The following is a 20,533-nucleotide window of genomic DNA, read 5'->3' as shown; positions in this document are numbered from 1 at the left end:
TGCTCTCCCTCTCACCTACCCTCTCTCCCTCTCTCCTTGTAGAACTCCACCATGCCCTATAGCTTCAGTATGAGACGAGGGCTGCAGCTGCTCCTCCTTTACTACAGTGGCCTGCTGCCCTTTGTACCGCTGGGAGAGAGCTTCCTGCAGTTCTACCTGCCCCGCATTATTAACAGGTGTGTGTCATGTATGTTTTTTTTGCGTATGGGTTCCAAAGTTCATGTGCTGATACAGAACCCATCTGACTTCACCATCATCTGTTATGGATGTGTGTGGTCACATGTTTATCTTTGAGTATAGGTGCAGACGGATGTGTGGTGACAGAGAGCTTTCTATTGTTCTTTCTCTGGCAACCTTGTGTGTGTCGTAAATTGTAACTGTATCATATAATCTCATTCTATTTGGTGCAGGACATATATTCCTGAGGAGCGTCTTCTGAAGAACAGAATGGTCATCTATCTGATAGAAAAGTGGGTACATTTACTACAGTTACAAAGCAGTTCCCTTTTCCTACTAAAACCAACAGACCATATACCTTGTATATGTATAAACACTTTGATAAAAGATTAAAGCACCTGCAAAACGTTCATGTTGTTCCAGATTAACGATGAGGAAGAGTCTATTCAAACATCTGGCCAACAGAGGAATTCAGGTACAGAGCAACCATCAGCATTACTATTATCATCATAATTGTTACTGCCATCACTTCCTAGACCCTTCTGCTAACTTCTACCGCTTCAGTATGTCATGGCCCGTCAGTAGGCTCAGCAGAGCTCCTGTTACATCCCTCTTTCCCTTATCCAGCCCTTTAAGAACTATAGACACTCAGAGTGTGTAGGGCAAGGAGCAAACATAGGAGGAGTTCCAACCCAGCCCAATTTTAGTGGAATTTCTCTGTTATACTGATCTATAATGGGCTTTTGGATGATCAGTGGGCAATGGCCAGTTTTCTGATAGACTGAGGTCATGCAAACTCACATTCAAAGTCAAACGCGGCATCAGCAAAGAGACCTGCTCCAACTCTGTCATCAGTTAGACAGCCAAGATCATGGGTCGTAAAAAACGGAAAGGGTGCCTATAAACTTAGAACACATTCTAGTTTTGGGGCGGCTAAAACTATGATTTGGTCAAACAGTAAAGTGCATTATCCTAATGATTCCTGTAATGAAAGTGTCTGCCCTCCCAATGTGCCTGTGCCCTTGCTGGGGCCTGCTGCTGCAATGAGCGAGCCACTCTCCTCTCCCCCCATGCACTTGAGAGAAAAATGCTTTCTAAGCGTACAACAAGCTTCATCCCCTTGTCCCTGTCGAAGAGAGGAGGGTGTCGGCTTTCTGTAGGTATAATTATTTATTTCCCAACTCTCAATATTCAGCTCAATCACAACTATTTTACAACCAAGATATTTTTATATGGGTTTGAGATATGGAGCTCATGGGTAGTAGCCTACAAATGTGTTTTTTAGCACATAACATTTACTGTTGGATTAATACATGGCTACTAGCAGTGGATATTATATTTAGAGTTAGAAATGTAATTAATGTGCTTTTTTAGTAGTTTCCACTTCTACAGGTGTTGAACCCCACATTAATTAGCCTATGATATTAGTTACTGCACATTAAGATGTATGTAATTCATCTCTATCGAACAAAAATAAATCAGTAAATCCTGGAGTCCTATTTGGACAGTAAAATATAGCAACTATAGTTTAATTTTGAACCCCAAAATTCATGACAATCACTGGATTAGCACATAAAAATATATTGAAACATGCATTCCTGCTTGGACGTGAATAACTCAGTAGTCTATTTATTATACTTCTTAATAAAGTACTACTAATGACTTTATAAGATGATTACTGACCAAATCATGGGCTGGTGCCATCAACTGTAAAAGTGAGTGGCACCAGTGGAAAATGATAGTCTGGAGGCCTGTAATAGAAATTAATAGGGTAGTTGTTGATTCAGGGGAACACATATGATAGGCAGTCATTTGAAATATAGCTTAAGGTCTAGATTCAATCAGATCAAGAGTTAACCAGCGATAGCTGCATTGCTGATGCTTTGGCGGTGTTGGAGCTGTCAAATCGGTGAGCAGCTGCTCTTGATTATTGTCACAAAGCCACACCCCTCCCACCCGCGTTAGAAGTTCAGAACAAGAAAGTGTAGTCTATATAGAAATAACGACACTCATATTGTAAATCAAACAAAATAATGAGGATTTCTATCAGCCTAATCGATGTGTAGATTAATATCTCAAATTCCAGTGTTCGAAATTATAAACAAGGCTGCATGGGATTTCTCTTAATGCAACTTCGTGCAGCCAATGGCAATGTCCGCTTTAGGTATAATGCCAGGAGCTACTTGTGGATTTGACATTTCTAACACAGTTCCACCTCCAAAACAACTGCTTTGTGGGTGTTGGCTAAAGCAGAAGAAGCACAGAGTGACAGCAGAGAAGATGCTGAGACAGATCGACAGCACAACAGGGAGGCAAACAAAATTGCTAGAGCAGATGCACAGTTAAAGTGGTGAGTTGTATCTCCAGTGGTGCTTTTACATATTGTATTTGTTTTAAACATGGACTGGTTAAAAAAGATGAGGACCATGTCTCGTCAGTCACTGGTACAGAAATGGTTGAGAAACGCTGTACTTAACTGCCAATGTTATGTGTCAGCACTACTGCTTGTGTCTAAATTTAACTTAGTGGATGCGAATGTCAGACAGAAGACTCAAACCTGGTGTAGATGTAGGTCTGTGATAAGGTCTGGGCAGTGGCTGATAGGGTCTGGGGACCACTCCCCCTGTGGTGGGGGTGAGTTCGTGGCACGAGTAGTGGTGTGGGCTGGTATAGATAAAATGCCAGGGCTGAATTCTTGTCCCAGTCCACCCCTGCGGCCCAGCTCACTAATAATCACCTATATTTTCCAAATGTTTACAATTTTTAGTGCAGCGCTCTTGACCTTCTTGAAGACCGAATGCGCACCTGGGTCAAAATGAGTTTGACACACCTGGTGAAGGGACAGGTGACTGAAATGGAACCAGGGTCAGCATTTCACATTCAATGTTCAGATATTTCAAGTTCAGATAGTAACTCCGTTTCACTTTGTTTTGGACCATTTTCTTCTGTTTTGTACCTAATAAACACAACCCAGCCCTCTCACTCATATCCACCAACATGGAAAATACTGTAGTATTCACCGTAGAGGTTTTGCATAATGTACTAGACTGTAGCGCTTTTGCAGGCATTACTGTAGTATTTACTATAGTGTTTTTGTTTTATTATCTTTGACATAGAAGTGGAGGCTTTCTCCTTCAGGAAACCTACTGGAGAAATACTAAAAGAGCGAATTTTACATAACCTGTAGGTAGGTAGGACTGGAGTCTGAACGAATAGTTCAGAGCTTCTGCTCTTTTCAATAACCTGTAGGGATCACAATATATGGTCTATACTTAGCCTGTAGGTTTCTCACTTACAGTGCATTCAGAAATTATTCAGACCCCTTCACTTTTTCCACATTCTGTTATGTTACAGCCTTATTCTAAAATGTATTTAAAAAAAAAGTTTTTTTCCCCCTCATCAATTTACACACAATACGCCATGACGACAAAGCAAAAACAGGTTTTTAGAAACTGAACTATCACATTTACAAAAGTATTCAGACCCTTTGCTATGAGACTCGACATTGAGCTCAGGTGTATCCTGTTTCAATTGATAATCCTTGAGATGTTTCTACAACTTGATTGGAGTCCACCTGTGGTAAATTCAATTGATTGGACATAATCTGGAAAGGCACACACCTGTCTATATAAGGTCCCACAGTTGATAGTGCATGTCAGAGCAAAAAACAAAAAGTGAATGGAATACTTTCTGAATGCACTGTATGGGTGGCACAAAATGGGGTGAGGGGAATGGGCAGGGTATATGCAAATTGAATACTATAGTTCCTCATCACCTCTTTGAAGTCACGTAGATGGTATCCAGAGAGTTAGGTAAATCAGCCTTTCATTTCCTTGCACCTTACTTGTGGAATGATCTACAATACACTTTATAATTGGTGGAATTTGTGCCTCTATGGCATTTCAGACGGTTGTTAGGGGACCTTTTTACTGAAGAATGTCTTTTTTCTGTTTTTCTTTTTGTGTATTCTGTATAATAACCTGTATTTTATTGTGTATATGAATGTGTATTTTGGTGCTTAATACGGGGCTCATCTGGAAAAGTGACCTTGGTCTCAGCATTGACTCCTTGGTATTTACTATTGTTAAAAAAGTGTAGTGTTTTTGCGGACATTACTGTAATATTTACTACACTGATTATTTTTGCAGATAATACTGTAGTATTCACTATAGTATTCTACAACATTCTAAAATACTAGTAATACACATGATCAAGGGATACTACAGTGTGTAGTACAGTATACAAAGGTTTACTATAGAATTATTTAGTACGTATTGTAGTATTTTATAGTAATCTGTAGTATTTTTTTCATGTGGGATAACTGACGTCTGGCCCGCTCTGTCCTCAGGTGCACCTGTTCGTCTGCAACGAGGATCCTGACATCGAGGCGGCGTTCGAAGCAGGAGCCACAGGCGTCATGACAGACTACCCCACCCTCCTGACTGACTACCTACACAGACACAGGAGTCAAGACTGACAGCCCAAACTTCCAATCAAACTACTAATTCACAAACAGGGTTCTTAACTGACAGCTCGAGCTACCTATCAAGACACATCCACTCGTACATTGTGTATCACTGAAAGAACCACACTGAAATCGCAATTTTCCTTCACAACTCCGGTCTCCACCAATGAGCAAAAGGACAGCTCTGTGAGGAAGTTGCCCAAAAAGCACAGATCCAAGACCAGTGTAACTTTCCCAAATCCCAACCTTAACCAATAGAGGGAAAAACACATAACCAATCTCTGATCAATGTCTTTAGGCAACTTCATTCCATCTACACAAAGGATGTCACTTACACTTACTGTCTTTTGGTTAATGGATTGTGGCCATATATTGAGGCACTGTTCACCTCTCTCTGCAACCTTCCCAAACCTTAATGGATCTATCAGTGACTGTCTGGATGTTGTTGGGAGGAGAAGTAATTACTTGTCTATATCCTTGATAATTACTTGTCTATAATTAAGTCTATATCATTGACATTCTCTCATGGTATTATGACATTTACATAATGGAACTGACTTTTGGGGTATTTATGACATGCTATACAAATTGTATGTTTATCAGAGCAAAGATGATTTAAATAAATACTTGTATAGTTTGAAGCATTCAAGACCAACTTCCATTTGTTTATACCACTGGAAAATAACGGCTTCCAACACACAGTATTTATGTATTTACTTGCTTCACTTCCTCATTCTCTCGGCCCATGCCATGGTCAAAGTCCGCTCACAGTTTAACAATAATCTACCAGCCAGTCAGGTCCCAGTGGGAAACAAAGGCTGCACTTTCCTGACCTGGTTCCCTGTGCGTTGGATGCAGTATAACAAATGTTAAAATAATAAGTAGATAAATTCAAACAACTCTTTAGAGACGTGGTAAGAGATTAAGACCTTGTCCTTTAGAATTCGTCGAAATAAGCCTTCTGTGACGCACACAGCAGCCACAATGAATAAGAGCTGGAAACACAGGGCACTGGACTGGTTCATCTAAATCTAGATAAGAATTTCAGACTTGAGAGTTGAGTACAAGTCAGAACTTTAGCTAATGTAATTTTCTAATCATGTTGTTCATGTATAATGACTGTTTTTAGAACAATAATTTCCCCCAGAGTTGCATTTGCTCCATTGTTTTCATTTTTGTTTGTGGCTCTATGGTGGTATGCCCATCTAACAGTGGCTGTATTAGTAGGCCAACTGCCAATGTTATGTGTCAGCACTACTGCCTGTGTCTAAGTTTAACTTAGAGTGGATGCGAATGTCAGAAGAGTCAAGCTTGGTGTGGATGTAGGTCTGGGCACCACTCCCCCCGTGGTGGGGGTGAGTTGGCGGCACGAGCAGTGGTGTGGGCTGGTATGGATAAAATGCCAGGGTCAAATTCTTGTCCCAGTCCACCCCTGCGGCCCAGCTCACTAATAATCACCAATGTTTTTACATTTTGACAGCAAGGACATATAACCAATTTTCAGTGCAGCGCTCTTGACCTTGTTTATCCAGTGGCTTTATTATTGGGTCTACAGTTATTGTGTTATGTAGCAAGTAAACTGTAGCTAGTATACTGTCTTGAGCTACAGTATCATATCCATGGAATTAGAATAATTTTATAGGATCTCTATGATCTTTCTCATGCGTGACCAAGGACAACATGGACAGGATTCAGATGACTTCTACATAGCTTAGCATGCGTAGTAGAAATGCCTGAAACTAGTTCCCCTACATACTGGTCTTGACGAGAAAAAAAAACTTGTCGGGGGAGGTCCTCTTCTGCACTGTTCAACCAATCCAGTAAATGTGGAGGAGGAGAACAGATGGAGCGTCGCCATAGAAAGGAGTCACCCTACCTCAGTGGAGTAGCCTTGTTAACGTCCAAAAGAGGAAGTTGAGTCACAGGCTCTTTCCATTTCCCCTGAAAACTGGAACATCTGGTTGTTTTTGACTCAGCAGAGATACTTAGAAAGTAGGAGATAGGAATCCCAGTGGCCAATGAATGGTGAAATGTATAATGCCTCACTAGCAGACTGTTGACCAATCGCGTTCACGTTGTCATTCTGCGTCATGCGGTTGCTAAACTAATCGTCAAGCAATCCCTTCTAAAAGTCAGGGTTTGATGCCACATTCATGTGCGAGTCGGACCTAAGAAACTCAGAAATTTCTGAGTTTCCTAGTTCCGTTTAGCATATGAACAGTACCACCGTACGAGTCATAATACCCACCATTAATTTTTCCCATAAGCGATTTCAGAAATACTTCAAATAAGGGCTGTGTATTGTGCAGTGGTAAGTAAAAATACCTTAAAGTACTACTTAAGTAATTTTTTGTGGTATCTGTACTTTACTATTTCCATTTTTGACAACTTTTACTTAACTACATTCCTAAATAGAATTCTGTACTTTTTACTCGATACATTTTCCCTGACACACAAAAGTACTTTCTTAGGACAGAAGATGGTCCCATTTGCACTCATATCAACAGAACATCCCTGGTCATCCCTATTGCCTCTCATCTGGCGGACTAACTAAACACAAATGCCATGTTTTAAAATTATGTCTGACTGTTGGAGTGTGACCCTGGCTATCCGTAAATAAAAAAGAAATAACATTTTAAAAAATTGTCCTGTCTGATTTGCTTAATAAGGAATTTAATTAGTTGTACTTTTACTTTTGATACTTAAGTATATTTTAGCAACTACATTTTCTTTTGATACTTAAGTATATTTAAAACCAAATACATTTAGACTTTTAGTCAAGTTGTATTTTACTAAGTGACTTTCACTTTTACTAGAGTCATTTTCTATGAAGGCATCTTTACTTTTACTCAAGTATGTGAATTGAGTACTTTTTCCACCACTGGTATCATGTAGGTTTACCCTGGTGTGACGTTTTGATAATCGTGTCAATCTCTCCCCCCGGGATGGTTGAGCTAACGTAGGCTAATGTGATTAGTATGAGGTTGTGCGTAACAAAACAAAATCCCAGGACATGCCCATATCTGATATGGGCAGAAAGTTAGCTTAAATTCTTAACTTATCTAATGTTAGCTAAATTTAGTAATGAATAAATTGGCTACATTTCTTTAAATTGACTATTCTGTGAACTGTCTTGTGCAAGTTTTAAAATTGTCACAATACTTGTTAGCAAAGGTGTCAGCTAGAGATGACATGCAGGAGCTTGCAGGGATTTGTAGTCTTGCACAATGTCTACTTTGATCCTAATTACTATTTTAGAATCTGAGGGTAAATAGAGACAAATATAAGTCACCTTATCCAGGAGAGATTTACATAGTTATTGAAACATCATGCCAGGGTAAGCCCACACCAAACACAGACCTTATTTTAAAATCCCTTATGGGAAAAATGAATGGTGGAAAAACGATTATAACCATTTCCCTGTTTGACGGCTAGGTATTACGACACGTCCACTATGGGGCTCTATGCCGAGAAACCTGACTAGGTAATCTCGAAGGTATTGTTAGGGTTTAACCAACTATTTGTTTGCATAACCAATATAATACAACTATTTAAACCTATATAATAAAATTAGTTGTGGTGCATAACTTATGAATACTAATGCTAAACATAAAAGGTTTATATTGTATTAACATAGATTGAGCGACATATAATAGACATGACTAACTGGAGGGTTGCTGGCTAGTAGTGTAGGCTGAGTAGACTCGTGACACACACACACACACACACAATGCCTGGTTGTGGGGCCGCTCAAGGACAGGTGTATGTGAGGAACTGATAGAGGGGAGAATGGCTGTAGCATAAAAACAGGCACTGTCCTTGAGTGTCTGACTCTCGGTTACACACACGAAGATAAGCTAGAAGACAACTATGCTTGGCAACAAAGACACGTCTAGAGGCTGGGACCAGCCTGCACGCCAACGATAGGCTGGAGTAAGTCTAAACCACACCCAAGCCTCTACTATGACAGGCCCTCAGGGAGAGGGAACTACGTCTGTCAAGAAGTATTTAAGGAAGAACTTATGTCATTTCAGTTCTCTGTTTTGCCCTGCGAGGTGTTACAGGGAGCCCGTATATACGAACCACCTATTTACCCTTCAAGGGTTTGCATTAATTAAAGTACAAAGAAATCAGAAGTTACTATGTGCTGAATATTTTGTTCCGATACCAGATCGAATTGACGCAACCTAACAGTATGTAATGTCACGATTTAAAAGCTTATACGACATTATAGAGAGCAAGTTACATGGAAACCATGTGTTTGATACCATTCCACTAATTCCGCTCCAGCCATTACCACGAGCCCGTACTCCCCAACTAAGGCGCCACTAACCTGCTGTGGTTCCCGTAAATCGTGCTAATGTTGAGTTTTTGAGCTAGTTCCCAATTGACTTCCATTCACTCCTTGATGGAGTGATCTGTCCCAGAATGCACCGAGCTGCCCATTGACAAAGCATTTGCAACTTACACAATGTAATACGATTCCAATTGAGCTTCCCATCTCCTCAAAAGTATCTCTGGACGCAGATGCTAATGGTTCGAGACAACTGGGAACTCGGAAATCTCCGACTTCCGACATTAGTAAATTCAAGAACCCTGGAAACTCGGGAAAAACGATCTCCGACTGGGAAAAATCGTTTTGAAAGGTCATCCAACTCGGAATTACAATTCGGAAACTCCGGCATCTTTCGAGAGCTCCAACTTTCCGACCTGAAGACCACTGACGTCATGATTTGAAGGGGGAAAAAAAGTTTTTCGAGTTCTCTATGGTAGAGTCTTGAAAGTACCATAACTATGGCAGAGTTCTATTAAACTGGCCCGGGTTAAATATGCCTATAGCCCGTCATGTGACTGGGTGGGAGAGAAGCGCCCTGCTCAAATCTGCACCGCTTGGTTATGTTGTCAACAAGGCAGCATTATTCATGCTTCAGAAACATGGCTCACAATCATGCCTGGGAATCGAATTCAATAAACTTTCAGCCAGTGCAAAACATGCCTACATTGGCGCCCGGTCGAATCTCCTCATAGAAACGAGTAAAAATTCAACCTAATTGTCCGACCTACATTCCCCCAGTCAATCTGACGATTCCCATTGGTCGTTGGGGATTTGTTTTGTAGCTGGTGACGTTTTTGGTACCGCCTCCTTAACCAGCGTTGTAAACAAACGCTGCATAATATTGCAAGTTTGTCAGTCACCACGAAAATATCCTATCTACACAAAACTTAAGTCGGAGTAGCTATTGTCATTTTAATTACAACATACACGAAACTGTTTCATCTCAGAGAAAAACTTGTTCCTGTTGTCAAGTGTGAGAGACCGAGAGAAAATCTACACCACGATTCTTCTTGTTTGTTTGGATCCATCTGTCCGATGGTTTCTTGCTGGAAAAAGTGATCTCCTAGACGATTTAGCAATTTACTGATGCATCTTAGTTGACCATCTTAGTTGCTGGTCAAATCTTCGTTCAAATTAGGTCTTCCACTGAAAATCCGATAACTACTTTAGGTGAGTCCAGAGCTATTTTCTATTGCGCTTGTATTTCCTTCCATGTAGGTTGCTAGCTAAACCTGAAATGGCGGGTTTACAGTAAACATGTTCAGCTTCTTCTCTAAACCCAGATTATGGTTCAGTTGCTAGCTAGTAAGCTAACGTCAACATGTTTGCTAGTCTCTCACGATAGTTGGCTAAAATGGATAGCTAGCCACAGAGGAAGGCTGTCGATGAATAATTCACTGTATGCATCGTTTTGGGGAATTATTGGCTAGCTGCCTATGTAACGTTAGCTGGTTGCTTTGTCAGAATGTGGAGCGAGTCAGCTAACGTTAGCAGGCCAGCAAAATTCCAAGGTTCAGAGTGATGTTTTGCTTGTTCGTGTATGCGCTGGCATTAATACTGCGGCGTTATTTTGAAATGACTCTAGCTACAATAATGGATTTTCACACTAACATTTAACCGTTTTAAATGACATAAGACTTTTGAGTAAAAAATAACACATTTTCCCCATCCATCTATGGAGCGCTACTGACTCTGACCATACATAGTCGGGTTTAGCTGGTACAGTAAAGTAGGTCAATGCATGTTGTGTTCTGTCTGGTGCAATGGTCAGAGTTATTGGGATCCTTGCGACGTCCCTACCCAAAACTTAACCCCTAACCCTAAACCCTTACTTAAAACATTTCAAATGTAAACTTCAATGGGTAGGGACGTTCCAAGGATCGTGGATAACACGGAGGATCGCTTGATAGCACGGACCCTGCTGTAATTGTACCAGGAAGTGTGCTGCGAATTAGACATGCATATGGCTTAAAGTTAAGTCACTAATATGCGCCCAGACTTGTTTCACACTCCTAATAATACATTTAGTTCATTATTGTTTGATTCTTTCTGACATTTTGACACTCAAGGTGTGACCTGTCATGCCTAAATGGAGGAAATTAACAGTTGAGTGCATGTGTTTTCTACAATGCTGGCATTACTTTTTTGCAGCGTTGGACAGGACAGACAGCCAAAAGTTGTTGAACTTGTTTCTTTCACTTGCATTTTCCAGTTTTCAGTTGAAAGCCATGGGAGTCATATGTTGCTCTTTGTGTTTGTGTTGTTTACCCAAATTTGCCTAACCCTATTTGGCAAATAAGCTTACGAAATGGTATCTTCTCATAGTTACTAAACTTCACAAATAGTGAAATTTAGGGTTTACTACAATCACATTTAGGAGTAGCCTAGCATTATGAGCCCCTGTAATACCCAATATCCTCTCTGTCTCTCCTGTTTTCCTGTTAAACGCTAAGTCTCTCTGTTTTCTTCTCTATCTCCTCAGACATGGTGAAGCTGACAAAGGCTAAGACGTTCCAGGCGTACCTAGACTCGTGCCACCGCAGGTACAGCTGTGTTCACTGCCGAGCACACCTGGCCAACCATGATGACCTCATCTCCAAGGTGAGACTACAGGGACCGTTTGTGGCCAGTGGGTTAAATTCCATATAATTGAATAATAAGCCTATGTGTTGGCTGCAGGGGTTGGAACCCGGTTCAGGGAACAGAACAGAAAACCGGAAAATAATGTAATTTTTCAATAACAGAAACGGAACCAGGAACGAAAGTGATCCATACTGCTCCATAACAGAACCATTATTTTAAAAGCATGAAAACCGGTTAATAAATGTTATTTTACATTCCAGGCATTTTTTTCTAGTCCCACAAATAAAATGCAACAAAGCACCTATGCAAAACCCTCTCTATCACTCAGAAACGTATTCCATTGTCTGTCTGCAAGCTGAAAATCTTAGCCTAAACATGCACAGGCAATCTGCCCCTCCCCCCTCCAAAGCATAGGCTACTGTACTGATGTAAGAAGACGGGATAGACATTTTTAATTAGCTAGAGAATAATGGATTTACTTTTTCAATGTCAGTTAACTATGCTTAGTTATCACATTTCACGTTGGACTTATTTTTTATTCTGGTGACGTTCTGCAAACACAAGCGTTAGCTTGCTAGTTCAAGCGCGTAAGCTTGCTAGCTCAAAGGACATTCAAAGTTCCTTCATAGAAGCTGCTCCGCCTAGGTATAATTCTGTGGATCTAATTCAGATAATGGATGTCATAGCAACCCTCTCGCTCTCTCCCGACCCATAAAATTTCAGTCACATCTTGCAAAATAGGCTACACTTGTCCGTCCATCACACATGTAAACAACTAGTTTCCTGCTCTATCCACACGGATTGGTGAAGTAATTTAATGAGCTAAATGTAGAAACTATTGATTTCACAGGTAAAAAAATGAACAGAAAGGAACTAAATAAACCGGTACTTTTTTTTTTTTTTTGGTCCTCCAATAAATCGGTATCAGTGTTGAAAAATCATAATCAGTCGACCTCTACTCTGAACCGGTTTGAACCAAAAAAAGTAAAAAATACACTTATTTTAACTTAATATAATACATCAATAAAATCTATTTAGTCTCAAATAAATAATGAAACATTTTGAATTTGGTTTAAATAATGCAAAAACAAAGTGTTGGAAAAGAAAGTAAAGTGCAATATGTGCCATGTAAAAAAGCTACCGTTCCTTGCTCAGAACATGAGAACATATTTAAGCTGGTGGTTCCTTTTAACATGAGTCTTCAATATTCCCAGGTAAAAAGTTTTAGGTTGTAGTTATTATAGGACTATTTCTCTCTATACCATTTGTATTTCATATACCTTTGACTATTGGATGTTCTTATAGGCACTATAGTATTGCCAGCCTAATCTCGGGATTTGGTAGGCTTGAAGTCATAAACAGCGCAATGCTTGAAGCACAGCGAAGAGCTGCTGGCAAATGCAGGAAAGTGCTGTTTGAATGAATGCTTACGAGCATGCTGCTGCCTACCACTGCTCAATAAGACTGCTTTATCAAATATCAAATCATAGACTTAATTAAAATATACTAACACACAAATACGAGCCTTAGGTTATTAATATGGTCAAATCCGGAAACGATCATTTCGGAAACAAAACGTTTATTCTTTAAGTGAAATACGGAACCGTTCCATATTTTATCTAACGGGTGACATCCGTAAGTCTAAATATTGCTGTTACATTGCACAACCTTCAATGTTATGTCATAATTATGTACAATTCTGGCAAATTAATTATGGTCTTTGTTAGGAAGAAATGGTCTTCACACAGTTCGCAACAAGCCAGGCAGCCCAAACTTCTGCATATACCCTGACTCTGCTTGCACAGAATGCATGAGAAGTGACACAATTTCCCTAGTTAAAAGAAATTCATGTTAGCAGGCAATATTAACTAAATATGCAGGTTTAAAAATATATACTTGTGTATTGATTTTATGAAAGGCATTGATGTTTATGGTTAGGTACGCATTGGACAGTGCTTTTTTTCGTGAATGTGCTTGTTAAATCATCACCCGTTTGGCGAAGTAGGCTGTGATTCGATGATAAATTAACAGGCACCGCATCGATTATATGCAACGCAGGACAAGCTAGATAAACTAGTAATATCATCAACATTGTGTAGTTAACTAGTGATTATGTTAAGATTGATTGTTTTTTATAAGATAAGTTTAATGCTAGCTAGCAATTTACCTTGGCTCCTTGCTGCACTCGCGTAACAGGTAGTCAGCCTGCCACGCAGTCTCCTCATAGAGTGCAATGTAATCGGCCATAATTGGTGTCCAAAAATGCAGATTACCGATTGTTATGAAAACTTGAAATCGGCCATAATTAATCGGCCATTCCGATTAATCGGTTGACCTCTAGTTCAGAGCTTTATTTTGCTGGTTGGAAAACAAAACATTTGTGGTTTTGTTTAGAACCAAACGATTGGGGGGGGGAAAATTGTTCCAACCCCTGGTTTGCTGTGTGAAATTATATTACATATCAATAACATTGGAAACAGCCACAGTCCTCTGTTGCATTGTAAGCTGAGAAACGTTACCTCAATGTCACACTTTCTTTAAAACCACCGATTTTAATTTTTTTATTTTATTTATCTTGCATTGTCGCTCTCTCTCTCTGTCTTCGTGGCACATTTGAGTTCATTCTTTTTTTTCTGTCGTCCAGTCTTTTCAGGGTAGCCAGGGACGTGCTTACCTCTTCAACTCTGTGTGAGTATCTTTACTTGTCATCCAGTGTATTGGCCATATAGCCTACACAGTGTACCCATAACTAATAAGCAAAATAGTATCCCTTTTAGGTCCCTAAAACACAGTCCTACCTTAGTTACCACTCAAGCCTCAGTACACTGTCATTATCATGCATCTGCCAGGTTCTCCTTATGCCACTTCAGTGTGTTTACTCTAGTCCTGTAACCCATACAATGCAACCTGAAGCCAGTTCACTATCCTAAAAGTGGATGTCACGTTCTAGTTGAGTTATATTTACCTTCTGTTAGCTGTAGTTTGAATTTATTTTTTTAACTAGGCAAGTCAGTTAAGATCACATTCTTATTTACAATGATGGCCTAGGAACACTGGGTTAACTGCCTTGTTCAGGTGCAGAATGACAGATGTTGACCTTGTCAGCTCGGGGATTCGATCTAGCAACCTTTTGGTTACTGGCCAAACGCTCTAACCACTAGGCTACCTGCCGCCCCATTTAGTAGTTAGCATGTCATTTCTCAACTGGTGCATAGCAAACACCCTTCGATTTGGGGCTAAATATTAGGTTCTGTATAGAATGATCACCTTTCTTGTTAAAAAAAGAAAGAAATATATACAGTGGGGGGAAAAAAGTATTTGATCCCCTGCTGATTTTGTACGTTTGCCCACTGACAAAGAAAGGATCAGTCTATAATTTTAATGGTAGGTTTATTTGAACAGTGAGAGACAGAATAACAACAAAAATATCCAGAAAAACGCATGTCAGAAATGTTATAAATTGATTTGCATTTTAATGAGGGAAATAAGTATTTGACCCCCTCTCAATCAGAAAGATTTCTGGCTCCCAGGTGTCTTTTATACAGGTAACGAGCTGAGATTAGGAGCACACTCTTAAAGGGAGTGCTCCTAACCGCAGCTTGTTACCTGTAAAAAAGACACCTGTCCACAGAAGCAATCAATCAATCGATTCCAAACTCTCCACCATGGCCAAGACCAAAGACCTCTCCAAGGATGTCAGGGACAAGATTGTAGACCTACACAAGGCTGGAATGGGCTACAAGACCATCGCCAAGCAGCTTGGTGAGAAGGTGACAACATTTGGTGCGATTATTCGCAAATGGAAGAAACACAAAAGAACTGTCAATATCCCTCGGCCTGGGGCTCCATGCAAGATCTCACCTCGTGGAGTTGCAATGATCATGAGAACGGTGAGGAATCAGCCCAGAACTACACGGGAGGATCTTGTCAATGATCTCAAGGCAGCTGGGACCATAGTCACCAAGAAAACAATTGGTAACACACTACGCCGTGAAGGACTGAAATCCTGCAGCGCCCGCAAGGTCCCCCTGCTCAAGAATACATATACATGCCCGTCTGAAGTTTGCCAATGAACATCTGAATGACTCAGAGGACAACTGGTGAAAGTGTTGTGATCAGATGAGACCAAAATGGAGCTCTTTGACATCAACTCAACTCGCTGTGTTTGGAGGAGGAGGAATGCTGCCTATGACCCCAAGAACACCATCTCCACCGGCAAACATGGAGATGGAAACATTATGCTTTGGGGGTGTTTTTCTGCTAAGGGGACAGGACAACTTCACCCCATCAAAGGGACGATGGACGGGGCCATGTACTGTCAAATCTTGGGTGAGAACCTCCTTCCCTCAGCCAGGGCATTGAAAATGGGTCGTGGATGGGTATTCCAGCATGACAATGACCCAAAACACACGGCCAAGGCAACAAAGGAGTGGCTCAAGAAGAAGCACATTAAGGTCCTGGAGTGGCCTAGCCAGTCTCCAGACCTTAATCCCATAGAAAATCTGTGGAGGGAGCTGAAGGTTCGAGTTGCCAAACGTCAGCCTCGAAACATTAATGACTTGGAGAAGATCTGCAAAGAGGAGTGGGACAAAATCCCTCCTGAGATGTGTGCAAATCTGGTGACCAACTACAAGAAACGTCTGACCTCTGTGATTGCCAACAAGGGTTTTGCCACCAAGTACTAAGTCATGTTTTGCAGAGGGGTCAAATACTTATTTCCATCATTAAAATGCAAATCATTTTATAACATTTCTGACATGCATTTTTCTGGATATTTTTGTTGTTATTCTGTCTCTCACTGTTCAAATAAACCTACTATTAAAATTATAGACTGATAATTTCTTTGTAAGTGGGCAAACATACAAAATCAGCAGGGGATCAAATACTTTTTTCCCCCACTGTATGCTTATCTGGTGGGTCACCAGAAAATCTGATAAGCTTAGGTCAGGCCACAAAACACACATTTGTGGCAGGGAACCATGTCGGTAATTGACCTGTGGTTCTTGTTCCTGGTGTTTTCAGGGTGAACGTGGGCTGTGGTCCTGCCGAGGAGAGGCTGCTACTCACCGGGCTCCACGCTGTGGCAGACATCTACTGTGAGAACTGCCATACCACACTGGGCTGGAAATACGTAAGGACAAACACACACACACACATACTATGCTACTTATCGATGTCTACACACTGTAAATAACTCAAATAATATCCTCAATCCCCATCCTCAAAAAATGTAGATGTCTTTTATGCTTGTCTACTACTCACTCCAGCCTCTTATCCCCCACACCATCTCTATCCCTCTCCCTACAGGAGCAGGCCTTTGAGTTGAGTCAGAAGTACAAGGAAGGGAAGTTCATAATTGAGCTGTCCCACATGATAAAGGACAACGGCTGGGACTGAGCGGTGAAGGGAGATGTTTTCATTGATGTTTCATCCCTCATCCATTGCTCTTCCTGGCCTGAATGTGTGTCCCCTCACCCTGCGTAAGGGCCATCGGCTCTGCCACTCCGTCACTTCATACAGCTTTGCCAAGAGTAGCATGTGATGTTTATATATATATATATACACACACACAGAGTATACCAAACATTAGGAACACCTTCCAAATGAACAGCCTCAATTGTCTGGGTATGGACTCTACAAGGTGTCGAAAGCATTCTACAGGAATGCTGGCCCATGTTGACTCCAATGCTTCCCACAGTTGTCAAGTTGGCTGGATGGCGGAACATTCTTGATACACACAGGAAACTGTTGAGCATGAAAAATCCAGCAGCGTTGCAGTTCTTGACACAAACTGGTGTGCCTGGCATCTACTACCAAACCCCATTCAAAGGCACTTAAATATTTAGTCTTGCCCATACACCCTCTGAATGGCACACATGCACAATCCATGTCTCAATTGTCTCGAGGCTTAGAAGTCCTTCTTTAACCTGTCTCCTCGCTTTCATCTACACCGATTGAAGTCGTTTGAACAAGTGACATCAATAAGGGATCATAGATTATCTGTAGTCACCTGGTCAGTCTGTCATGGAAAGAGCAGGTGTTCTTAATGTTTTTGTATACTGTGTGTGTGTGAGATATATACACACACACACACGTAGGTTTTACGAGTTTCATATAAAACCTACTCCAGTTACGGGAGCACCTTTGTCAATATCGATATCCCAATGTTTCGTTATATTGTGGTAGAGAATGAGTGAGTACAGGCTGTATGTGTGAGCGAGAGTTTGTATACACTTGGGCATGTGTGAGTTGTGTGTTTACGAGTGTGTGTGTTGCAGTGCGACCACTTTTTAGCAATCTCACTAAATCCTACTCATGTAATCTGTGCGTCTGAGTGGGATTGCAGTCATCAAAAAACTAAATTCTCTCTCATTAAGTGCAATTCACAGGGTTGAGACAATTAGACCGTTATGCAAAAACCTAGCGCCCCGAAGGCTGTTCCCTTTTTTGAAGTTTTTAGGTGAATGTGTGAAAAAGCAAGTTACCTTGCTTTGTGTGTGTTTTTTTTAAGACTTCATACTTAATGTTTGATGGTACAAGCAGAGTTGAAAAAAAGTAATTATGTTTAGTGCTGCTCTGTCATGTTACTGTTGGAGTATGAAGTGCAATACAGTAGGGTGTGTCTGCGTGAGAGCGCGTGGTTAAAGTTCACTTTAAAATGTCAGCAATATAACATTGGTCATGTTTTTTTATCCTTTAAATGGCAATCAATGTATTCAGTTAATGATGTCAAGGGCTGCAGCATTACACAGTTTGTAAGTGTTTCTGTGCGATTGGCCCATGTGAGTTTGAATACTGTGTGTGTACATTTTTGGCGTATGGGTATTTTCTCTGTATGCTGCCTTTGGGTATGCATTTTATGGTTTGTGTGTGTTTATAGTGAAAGAGTGTATGATCAGATGCAGTACTTGCTAGACAGTTAGCAAATGCTTTAGTTTGGGGGTAAAATCTTTTGTTTCTGATGTGTAATTGGATATCCATTTTTACATTATTTCCATTTGAGATCAATCTTGTAAATACAGCTTAACACTGAGCAGCATGTACATAAGCATTTATTTGATCATATTAGAGAGCAGTGTGTAATATCAAACAGGATGCATATATCTATAATTATGTAGCAGATGGTGACTATGTAAGTTTTTCATTAAAGTGTTTTATTTTAACCTGAACTTGCAACATTAAAGTATGTGGTAAATATATCTGCCTGTTGTTTCTATTACAGTAGCTATGTTTCCATCCAATTGGTGAAAGATTTTCAGGCGAATATTCCAAAATCTTGCATAAACAAAATCTGCGCATTTTTCCACCAGTGGTCTAATAAAAAGCAGTGCGTAATGACGTAGTGCACATTAAAAGGTACTTTTTCGCTTAAGTTGTCATGTACCGAATAAAATCCAAAGTTCTCAATGTGTTTAATTAACTCAAGCAATAATTTTCCATGTGCGCTCCAGACAACAGCTCGCAGATATAGTGCGGGTAGGTTTGCCTACATTATAAGATTCTAATGGATAAGAGCGACAATATGTTTTATGTCAAACGTCACCCAATCCACGATCATCATGTCATCAGAATAAACCCTAATTCAAACACCACTCTATCGCCGCACTGAACTAAAAACGTTCACTTTCTCTTTGGAAGAGCGGGGATAGATTGCCGTCTGAAACCACGCAGTGCGCATAGTCGGATAGGATAGTTATGCAGCCTCTGTCACTCTTTCGGCATGGTGCGGGTGCTCATTCATGCATCGCGTCAGAGCAGTTCTTCAACTGTCGGGACAAATTGGGTGCAGTCCAAACACTTAAAAGACACACCCTCGTCCACTTACCCTCGTCTTATGCCCTTGGGGGAATCCCCGTCGCCATGTTGGCGGGTGGTCCAAATGATTAGCCAAGCAAGGGAGGTTTGCAACATCAGTCCCTCAGCCCTCGTTTTTAGTCGGCTTTGCGAGTGTGCAATTATGTTTACTCCGGGACCTGAAACTCCCCATAATTCACTTCTCGACATCCGCTAAGAAAAGTCCACGAAAACTTAAAAACAACATCAATAGAGAAGTCAACATACAAGTGTAAGTAAAAACGAATGCAACTAAGTTAGAAATGTTGCTACTATGTAAAAAGTAAATATGTTTTTGTTTTATCTTTTGGAAATTGTAGAAATAAAACATTTTCATTCTTCAGGAGTTACAGCTAGGCAGGCTAACATTAGCAAATTGGTTTGCTAGCTATCATACAGTAGGTGTAAATTAATAATTATATTTAATATAAGTATACATGCACTCATAATTGACTGTAGCGCAGATAAAGCACCCACAAGCTACCCGTGGCTGAAAATACAATCATCGCGGGATAAACAAGTGACGTTTATTTCCTGCCAAAGGTGGTCCATTTAAAAGTCATTCCATCCTCCCTTGCTCTGCAAGTGTATATGTAACACTATAGCTTCCGTCCCTGGGCTCGAACCAGGGACTCTCTGTACTCATCTACAACTCTCTCCCACGAAGCATCGTTACCCATCGCTCCACAAAACCCGCAACCAAGGGAACAACTACTTCAAGGTCTCAGAGTGAGTGACGTCACCGATTGAAACGCTATTAGCCTGCACCCCGCTAACTAGCTAGCCATTTCACATCGGTTACATATACTCGTCAGACGTCATGGTACGTCATCAGAAGTATCCACTTCATTTGTGGGCTGAGGGGATAGGGTGTGTCTTTTAAGTGTTTGAACCGTAGTTATGGTAATATTTGTTCATATATGTTAATTGCATGCAAATAAAGGTTGATAAGTTAGCGCACCCACGGCCTCGGATTCGAAGGTGTTAGAACAGACCAGGGGAGAACTACTGCCCCTCATTGAAGCCACAGAGGTTCTAGGCCGACCGCGGTGCTGCAGGTATTGTTAGCAGAAAAAAAGGATCCACCATTATAGTGAATGGAAAAATGTCAATCTTCGTGTAAATAAAGACATACATCA

The 20,533-nt window shown here is 40.7% G+C and overlaps 2 protein-coding genes and 1 non-coding gene across 10 annotated transcripts in view; 2 read left to right on the top strand and 1 right to left on the bottom strand.

The window, feature by feature from the left end:
• Positions 1–5,286, top strand: part of LOC106583904 (lysophospholipase D GDPD3) — a 28,683-nt gene extending 23,397 nt beyond the window's left edge. For 4 of the 8 annotated variants that reach the window (XM_014168551.2, XM_014168550.2, XM_014168549.2 and 1 more), the window contains 4 exons: positions 43–176; positions 411–470; positions 601–652; positions 4,526–5,286. In XM_014168551.2, coding sequence (XP_014024026.1) covers positions 43–176; positions 411–470; positions 601–652; positions 4,526–4,654 — 375 coding nt within the window. In that variant the 3' untranslated portion in view covers positions 4,655–5,286. Of the gene's footprint in view, positions 1–42; positions 177–410; positions 471–600; positions 653–2,386; positions 2,528–4,525 lie in introns of all 8 variants that reach the window. The other 4 variants (XR_006761474.1, XM_045706009.1, XM_045706008.1 and 1 more) reach the window with 4 other exon arrangements.
• LOC123729954 (U7 small nuclear RNA) lies at positions 3,298–3,352 on the bottom strand. Its single transcript, XR_006761650.1, has one exon. It is a non-coding gene; the product is annotated as a U7 small nuclear RNA (small nuclear RNA).
• A 3,826-nt stretch (positions 5,287–9,112) lies between the features above and the next one.
• Positions 9,113–18,758, top strand: LOC106583905 (protein yippee-like 3). The gene is made up of 5 exons (XM_014168554.2): positions 9,113–10,148; positions 11,461–11,579; positions 14,206–14,249; positions 16,584–16,692; positions 16,869–18,758. The coding sequence occupies exons 2-5, from the start codon at positions 11,463–11,465 to the stop codon at positions 16,956–16,958; spliced, it is 360 nt and encodes a 119-aa protein (XP_014024029.1). The 5' UTR covers positions 9,113–10,148; positions 11,461–11,462; the 3' UTR covers positions 16,959–18,758.
• The last annotated feature ends 1,775 nt before the right edge of the window (positions 18,759–20,533 follow it).

The sequence above is a fragment of the Salmo salar genome, chromosome ssa23 (genome assembly GCF_905237065.1).
Source record: "Salmo salar chromosome ssa23, Ssal_v3.1, whole genome shotgun sequence".
Taxonomy (NCBI): Eukaryota; Metazoa; Chordata; class Actinopteri; order Salmoniformes; family Salmonidae; genus Salmo; species Salmo salar.
This window is presented reverse-complemented; position numbering and strand designations above follow the sequence as displayed.

Coding starts and splice junctions, on each gene's coding strand:
- LOC106583905 (XM_014168554.2), top strand. CDS start 11,463: ATGGTGAAGCTGACAAAGGCTAAGACGTTCCAGGCGTACCTAGACTCG. Junction 14,250..16,583: donor GCTTACCTCTTCAACTCTGT/GTGAGTATCTTT, acceptor TGGTGTTTTCAG/GGTGAACGTGGGCTGTGGTC. Junction 16,693..16,868: donor CCACACTGGGCTGGAAATAC/GTAAGGACAAAC, acceptor CTCTCCCTACAG/GAGCAGGCCTTTGAGTTGAG.